The 8,773-nt window shown below is 55.3% G+C and overlaps 1 protein-coding gene across 1 annotated transcript; it reads left to right on the forward strand.

Moving 5' to 3' along the window:
• Positions 1–476: 476 nt before the first annotated feature.
• On the forward strand, positions 477–4,464 carry HEXIM2 (HEXIM P-TEFb complex subunit 2). Its single transcript, XM_047093254.1, is given in 3 exon segments — positions 477–578; positions 682–795; positions 3,444–4,464. Coding segments are annotated over 3 exon segments (1,011 nt in total). The 3' UTR covers positions 4,239–4,464.
• Positions 4,465–8,773: the final 4,309 nt, after the last annotated feature.

Raw genomic sequence — 8,773 nt, forward strand, 5'->3', positions numbered from 1 at the left:
TCCAGCTGCATGTAGTGTGAAGACTTCTTCCCCTTTCCTCTGTTTCCCGTCCTGAGAGGAAGGAGCCGGGAGGCAGGCCAGGCCCAGGAGATGATAAGGCTTCAGCCCCAGGCTCGGCCCAGGCCACAGCTGTGTTCCTCAGGGCTGGGTTTGGAGTCCAGCCTGGGGGCAGGCAGGGGGAGGGGGTCCGCTGTCAAGACTGGGGCCTCTGGACACAGTGAGGAAAGGACCCCCTTGTAAAGCCTGCTACATATTTTCTTGTTACAGCCACTGACCCACTCGACTGTCGGCCTCTCCAGGTCATTGCTGTACCTTGCCTCCCAGGACAGCGTCCTTCCCCCTTTTGGTTGTTTTGGGGGTGGGGGAGAGAAGCTCAGGGCGAGCTTCCTAACTGCCAGCCTGGGCCTCAGTGACTTCTAGAAGAACAGTATAGGATGTAAACCCTGGCCTGGGGTCTGAGGAACAGGACTGGGAAGATGGTCCCTTATTCCCCATTTGGCCCTCTTGCTGGCTGGAGGTGTGAAACCAGGGTGTGGAGGCAGCCTTCAGGGCCTTCATTTGATAAGGACAGTGTGCAGGTCTGGTGCTACAAAATGGCTGCCGCTGCCTTGGGGAAAAATTCCTGGGTAGCCAGTCTTCCTGAAAATTCTCCTTTAAGACTTGGTTTTTCTGTTATTTAAGGCAGGTGTCATTAGTTAAAGGCATCTGCTGAAAGATTTGGAACAGAAGAAGGTGGCTACTACGAACCAGACCAACTGTAATACAGAATCACCCGCAGCCCTGGAGGAGGCCAAGGTAAGCCCCACCTTCCCAACCACCTGAGTGCCCTACCATGGATCCCGCCAGCGTGTCTCAGATGTGTTGGCAGATTTGGAAAACCAGTATTTTTAAATGGTCCCTACTGTGCAGTGGGCAGTATGCCAGATGCCAATCTGTGCTATCTCATAAAATCCTAGGAGCCCTTCAAGGTAGGATTACTACTTCCATTTCAAAGAAGCTAAGGTTCTCAGAGCTGAAATACCTTTTCTAGAATCACGCAGCTAGCAAACAAAAGGTCCAGGTTTAAAGTTTGTTTTGTTTTTGTTTTTTGAGAGAGAGAGAGAGCGCGTGCATGTGAGTGAGCGAGCACGTGCTTGCGCACAAGCACAAGCAGGGGAGGGGCAGAGAGGGAGGGAGGGGAGGGGAGAGGGGGAGAGAGAATACCAAGCAGGCTCTGTGCTGTTAACACAGACTGTCGCAGGGCTCAATCCCACGAACTGTGAGATCATGACCTGAGCCGAAATCAAGAGTCGGACGCTTAACCGACTAAGCCACCCAGGCACCCCAAGATTAAATTTAGGGACTTCTGACAACAGAACTCTGCCTTGCAATCTGTCAAGGCTGAGAACGAAGCCTGACAGGGAAAACAGTTTGAGCAGTTGGTTCATAATTTAGAATGGGGGTTGGGGTGCACACATCATCCGGGAGAGAGGGAGACACAGATTGTGTCAGACTCTCAGAAAACATCACCTTCTGATCTGGCAACAGGAATCCAAAACCGCTGTGCCCATACTCTCTCTTGCTGCCCCCACCTTGCCTATTCTCCCCGAGGTTTTGAGTCCCTGTAGGTGAGGAAGGAACTCAGCTCCTCTGACCCACCCTAGCTGGCCACTTCCAGCGTTTTCTGGAGTTGTTTAATTTGGAGTTCATGGTAGGTCAGGGTTAGAAGTTCAGAGAGGGCATATGACTCACCCAGATCACACAGCTTATCTGCAGTAGTGGGAATGGTGGTAAAGGGACAAGCCTTCAGGAGGGAGGCAGCACGTGGGGCTGAGGGGCAGGGATGGTTTGGGTGAGGGGAAGGATCATCAGGGGGGACACGTACTGGGGGTTGGGGGCAGGTGAACGATTGTGCACACACAGGCAAACCACCTTGCCTGGGCCTTGCTTCGTCTGGGGTGGGGCAGAAACTCCGTCTCAGGTGGCTCAAGACACTGGTGGAGATAAGGCCTGTTCTTGATCTACGATCTCCCTGCAGGTGAAGTAACAATACAGCACGACAAACAACACACACACGTACTGCGTAGACGCTGTAACACACTCCATCCCAGATGAAGAAGAGAACTCCAGGGCCTCTAAAGCACTCACAGCGCACCTCCAGCTCTCACAGGGCTGCGTACATCCCCCGATGCACATGCTATGCTTGTATGGACCTATGTCAGATGTCTCTGAGCCGTGGTGTACATTATAGAGCAACATGCTAATGGCAGCAGTTATTATTAGAATTCCCCAAACCACAAACGTAGAGCAATTCATTCCCCATCCCCCACCCTGAGTACTCCCACCCTTACCACAACAGAGATAAACACATGCTGTGTACACACGCTCTTGACAGAATCCTTTCCACCTCTTAGATAAGTTCTAGGATTCTGTCGGCTGCACACTGGAGGTTCACCCTTCCTCTCCCTAGTGAGGGCCTCTTTCCTGCCGCTCATGTCACAGAGTGATAGCAACTTCTGCCTGGAATAAATACACTCCGTCTTCTTTGCCCTAGATCAACAGAAAGGAGAGCCTCATGTCCCTATGTTTTTTGGACCCCCCCCCCCCTTATGGGCTTTATGTTATTTAACATATGTTTATTGAGCACTTACCTTGGGCCATGCACGGGGACACAGTGGTGAACTGGACAGACAAGACACATTCTTATAGGAAGAAGACAGATGGTAAATGGTAATGTGGTAGATGCGACATGGAATGTTAACTGGGTCCCATGACAAGGGGAAGGGAAGATGAGGGGGCAGATCTTTAGATAGGGTGGTCAGGGTGAGCCCCTCTGAAGAGGGCACTAAGCTCTAAAGAGTCAGCTATGCAAATACCTGGAAGCAAGATCGACTACATAATTTGTAGGGCCCAGTGCAAAGGGTTCTTTATTAAAAAATTGTTAAGTTCAAGACAAGGACAGCAGAGCTTTAAGCAAAGCATGGGGCCTTTCTGAACAGAGTGGGGGTGAGAGGCTCTGAGAGACTGCACAGGTTGCTTCCCCACGAAGCCAACTCTGTCTGAAAGACAAGCTTCCTAGGAAGATGACTGATCAAGCAAATGCATCAGGAGCCAGTCCCCGACCTCTATTCTCTTTCTCCTACTTCATTCAAACAATATTTAGTGAATACTGTGCTCTGTGAGGCACAGAACAGGTACTGTTGGAGGCACTGAAATTACAGAGTGAAATATATGGGCAGAATTCCTGCTGTTTTCATGAGTTTGCTCGGGGAGGGCTGGGTCAGGGGGGCAGACAGTAGACAGGTAAAAACCCACAAACCAACAAATAGTTGCAGAGGGTGAGAGGCTGGAGAGTGACCCCAAGTCAGCTATGGGAAAGTTGGCTTCAGGCCAAGTGGTTATGGAAGGGTTCCACCACCGGGGACAGGCTGTCTGTGATTTATTCTTCCTTGTCCTCTGTCTAGACCCCTGGTGCTCCTGGGAGCCCCCAGACACCCCCTGAGCCTCATGACCCTGGTAGTTCCCTGCCCCTGACACCCCGGATAGAGAGCCACTCGGAGGAGGAAGACCCTACTGGGGCTGGCAGTGGCCTGGGCTGGAACAGTAGGGCTTCCCGGACCCAGAGCCCAGGGGGCAGCTCAGTGGAGGCTGTGCTGGGCCGGAAGAAGCACCGCAGGAGGCCTTCAAAGCGCAAAAGGCACTGGCGGCCCTACCTGGAGCTGAGCTGGGCCGAGAAGCAACAGCGGGATGAGAGGCAGAGCCAGAGGGCCTCCCGGGTCCGCGAGGAGATGTTCGCCAAAGGCCAGCCCGTGGCGCCCTACAACACCACCCAATTTCTGATGAATGACCGAGACCCTGAGGAGCCCAACCTGGAAGTGCCCCACGGGGCCTCCCAGCCAGGCTCCAGCGGGGAGAGCGAGGCAGGGGAAGGCGACGGGCGAGGCCCGGCTCACGGTGAGTTCCAGCAGAGGGATTTCTCTGAGGCCTACGAGCGCTACCACACCGAGCGCCTGCAGGACCGCAGCAAGCAGGAGCTGGTTCGAGACTACCTGGATCTGGAGAGGCGGCTGTCGCAGGCCGAGGAGGAGACCAGGAGGCTGCAGCAGCTGCGGGGGTGCACCGGCCCGCAGCCCTGCCGCCAGGTGGAGGAGCTGGCTGCTGAGGTCGAGAGGCTCCGGACAGAGAACCAGCGGCTCCGGCAGGAGAACGAGATGTGGAACCGGAAGGGCAGCTGCCCCGGCGGGGAGTCGGGCACCTAGGGGGGCCCCTCACCCAGGCTGACCCAGGGAGAAAGTCCCATTTCATATACACTCAGGCCGCTGGGTCTCAGGGAGGCAGGTGGCAGTTGGAAACCACTCCCAGTACCCCTGTGTCCGCTGAGAACAGCTAGAATCGGTTCAGCCTTCCCACCTTGTCGTTTCCATAATGTGTTCTTTGATGTCTTCGTATTTTTCTCAAAGAGATTAAATAATTTTCGTGAGGTCAGATGGGAGTGGCTAGGATTGATTTCACTAGGGCTGCTCTGAGAATCAAAGCACATTTGTCCCAGAGAGGTTTGGGACTGGGGTCCTAGACCCACCTTGCCCCAAGCCTGGGAGGCCAGCCGACCTCTGTATTGGGGAACTACCAGGGCCTCCAGGATGTCTAAATGCTGCTCTCTGTGTCCAGGAAGAATCAGACTCCTCTGAAGGTTTTATAGAGGAGGATGCAGGGCTGGGAGGGGGGCCCAAGAACCACCGGTTCAGCCAGAACTTAAGATGCCCGATTGCCGTGAGGAGCTTGGGGTGTCCTCCGGAGGAGGGAGGGCTGGGACTTTTGGCGGGGCTCCTTCAGGGTTTCTTCCCAGGCTCCCTGTATCCTCCCTGTCCTCCCCAGAGTTCGGAGGGCTGGGTTGGATGAGGGTCTGGATGGCTTGTGTCTCCTTTACCTTGACAGCCCGCTACCCACCTCCACGTCTCGAAGCCAGTGGTTGGGCAGGAGGTTAGTCATCACCTTTGCCCCCAGACCTCCTGGAAGGGCACTTACAAGTATCCCTCAAGGGAAGTTTTCTCCTGGGGAAAAAAAAAAAAAAAAAAAAGCCCAAGAGGCAGAGGGGGCAGTGAAGCCGCCCTTAGCAGAGCTGGTGGCCTGGCTTTCCTAGTGCCCACTGCGCATCTGTGTGTGCTGCTCCTCTTGCCCCATCCCCTGTGTGGTCCCTTCCCTCCGAGGTGAGCCCCTCCCCTGTCTGCGTAATAGAAAGCTGAGTCAGCTGGGATAAGGTGCCACCAAGGTGCCAGCAGTATTGGGCTCTGAAACGAGCTCACACACCGGAACACTCAGACCCAGCCTTCTCCAGACACCCGGTCTCACTTCCATCACCCCTTCCAGGCGTCCTTGTTGGCTGCCTAGTGTCAGGCTGGGGTGGTAGAGGGGGAAATTAGTCAACTCACCAGCGAGCCTGTGTGGTTCTGCCGCCCCGTGCACCGGGGAGGGGCGGAGACCTGGCCAGCCCAACCTAGCTTCCATTCCAGGAAGGCTCATCTTGTCAGGCCACATTGGGCAAGAGAAGGGCTCAGGCCTCTGAGCGGCTGGGATGGAAATGTTGACGAACCCTGTGTGTTGCCAGGACAACTTTCATTTCTGCCCTGCCACACCCAGGCCTGGCCAGCGCCTTCAAGAAGGAAGCAAGGGGAGAACAGATTCTGGGGAGGGATGGGTTTCAAGAAAGAGCAGAATCTCTAGTCCCTGGTGGTAGGTGGGGTGGGGGTGGGGCGTTCTGCCCCTGGAACCTTCACCAAAGATTTTAGCCCCCTTCTCTTTGATCTTGAACAGTTCAGGAAGGGCCAGAGGAACGCTTGTCCCCACTTTGCAGATGGGAAATCCAAGGCTCTGAGAGGGTGTGGCTTTCCGAATTCCTAGCCTGCCTTCCCCTGTGGGTGCTAGCCTGGATCCAGAGGCCCCCTGGGCAAGGCTCAGGCAGCCTCCCAGCTGCTGCATTCCTCAGCAGGGAGCCCAGAGGGAGAGGGTTGGGCCTGGCCTAAGGTTGTTTACCCAGAGGCATATACGTGTGTGTGTGTGTGTGTGTGTGTGTGTGTGTGTGTGTGTGTAACTAGGAAGGGTGAGAAGATGCCAGAGGGGGCTGCTGGAGTGTTGGGGGAGGGCTATGGGTGTGGTGTGAGGGAGAGGGTGCTGGGGCTGTGCCCAGGAGGCCGGCTTTGGCCAGCGTGTCCCTGAGTAGGCAAGAGCTCCGTACAGGGGAAGGGACAGGTGAGGAGTTCAGCCCTTTTTGGCCCAGAAGCTGAGGAGCCTAGAGACAGGAAAGCTAGCTGCTGGCCCTCCCCTGTCCAGAGACCCAAACACACAGGCACACACACACACACGCACGCACGCACACGCGTTGAGGGCTCTTGGTCAGGGCCACATCAAGGTGGGTTAATTTCCCCAAGGTTGGTGGAGGACGGGATGGAACAAGAAGAAAACAAAGGAGAAAAGTGTGAGCTGGGAAAGTGTCTTCACTGAGGGGAGTCAGTGAGAAAGAACCCTTGTCACCTCCTCCGGCCATCTGGTTCCCCGACCTCAGTGCCCTGGAGCCCCAGGGTTGAGCTGGAGTGCCTTCTGCAGTACTGGGCCAAGTACTGGGCAGAGGCCGCTCGGCTACAGGTAGTGGCCAGGTGTGGGTTCCTTTTGCCTTTTCCTCTCTGGCTGCCCTGTCCTGAGGCCTGGGCTTCTCCCGGTCCCCCACAGTGACAGAAGCTCCAATTTTACAGCCTCCCCCCTCCCCTGCAACCTACATACCCCCTTGGCTGGGGAAAGCTGGGCTTAGACACGCTCCCCTTTCCCCCTCCAGGCCTTTCTAGAGCAAATTCTCAGTGTCTTACTTCCCTCATGCCCATTTGCTTTCCAGGATCCTCTTGGTTACCTGGGGTGGGGGGTGGGGGGTGGCAGGGCAGAGGCAGATATTTCACAGGAGTGAAGCTTCCCACCACCCCTGCGTGCCCTGGCCTGGAATTCTTTTTTCCCATCAAGGACTCCCTTCACCTCAGGTGGAAACACCTGTGTCCAAAGGGGACAGGAGGCGTCTGCCAGGAAGTGAAGAAGGGGGTTTGAGGTGAATAAATCAGTATGAGGGCAGAGGGTGGCCAGTTCTTACTGCTCCCTGTTGGGCTCAAGCAAGCATGGCACTGGCCCTTTAAGTGGGGGTGCCAGTCAGTGCCCTCCCCCAGCCAACCCAATTCGTGGGCACACTGAGCATGTGCAGGAGCCCTGCAAGCACAGGGGAGGGAAGTGGGGGGATAGATTCCGGAGGGAACTCCTCACCCCCCTACTTCCTGTAGCTGCCCCCACTCTCCTTCCTGGGTCTGACAAAGGAGCTCATGGTGTCACCCAGTCCCTTCCCCCACCCCAGACCCCGGTGGGTGCTGCCCTCTCGGGATGCTGGGCGTGCAAGGCAGGCCCTCTGGGCCCCGGGGAAGCTGGGCAAGCCCCCCCCTGCTGCCCTGAGTGGCACACACACTTAGCCCAGTGCCATCCTCACTTCTCTGATGTGGGCGGTGGATAATCTTCCTGCTGCTTAACATGCTTGATGTCATTCCGTTGGTGCCAGGCTTTTTAAAAGAAGCATCTACCTGTGACGAAGCTCTGCTACGAAAATTAAAGTCAGCTAAAAAGATGAGGTCCTTACCCCTTCCCCCAGGAGCTTCCAGTCTAAACTCTGAGAGGAAGCAAACAGCTCAGAGGTTACTAGCGCCTGTCCAACTCCCTCCCTGCTTCTCCCCCTTCCCCTATAGGCAGCTGGCTCCCCAAGTTCCAAAGCTCAAACTGCTGCCTCAACTGGCTGCATCCTCCAGACCACCCTCCCTCTTACCTTCCCCCTACCTCAATCTGCTCTGTTTTCTGCAACATCAGAATGTACAACATCTCCCCCTCCCCCCATAACTCAGCCCTCCTTCACCTTCCCACCTGCCTCTGCCTCCGCAGGAGAGAGAGAGAACAAGCGGGGGAAGGGCAGAGCCAGGGGGGACAGAGGATCTGAAGCAGGCTCCCTGCTGATGTCAGAGAACCCAGGAACCATGAGATCGTGACCTGAGCTGAAGTCCCACGCTTAACTGCTTAACTGACTGAGCCACCCAGGCACCCCCCCCTTCCTTTTTTAATCTCTTAGCTACAGGTACCCTTATTTCTAATCGAGGTGAAATTCACATAACATAAAATTAATCATTTTAAAACGAATGACTCAGTGGCATTTAGTACATTCACAATGTGTGCAAGTGCCACCTCTGTCTAGTTCCAACATTATCACCCCAAAAGGAAACCCGCATCCTCATTAAGCAGTTACTCCCCACTCCCATCTTTCTCTAACCCAGGCAACCACCAATCTGCCTTCTGTCTCTATGGATTTACCTATTCTGCATATTCTGGTGATAAAGCCAAGAGGGAAAGACTGGTCTCCAGGGGCCTGTATCCAAAATGACCTGAGATTACCTGAGGGCCTATTGTGGAGGGAGCACTGTATCAGGAGGTGCTAGAGACCTGTGATCCATCCCATTCTGCTTCTATAAGTCAGGGGCCTCCTCTCCTCTGTCCCAGGACATGGGAGACTTCAGGCCAGTCCAGGATCCCGAGCCCTGGGGCCTATCCTTGGCTAGGGGGCTTGTGTCTGGGACTATGCTGCTTGGCCTGAAAAATAGAACATCTCCTTGATCCTCTCGGCTCCTGCCTGCCGGGTCCAGGCAGTGAAGATGGTCCCCGGGGAACAGTGTAATTAATCCTGTGGGGTTTGGGGTCAGATGCATGAGGCAACTGTGGCTCAGAGAGG

Source organism: Lynx rufus, unplaced genomic scaffold (assembly GCF_022079265.1).
Source record: "Lynx rufus isolate CCGP_SWC_20201006 ecotype Redwood Valley unplaced genomic scaffold, mLynRuf1.p SCAF_34, whole genome shotgun sequence".
NCBI lineage: Eukaryota > Metazoa > Chordata > Mammalia > Carnivora > Felidae > Lynx > Lynx rufus.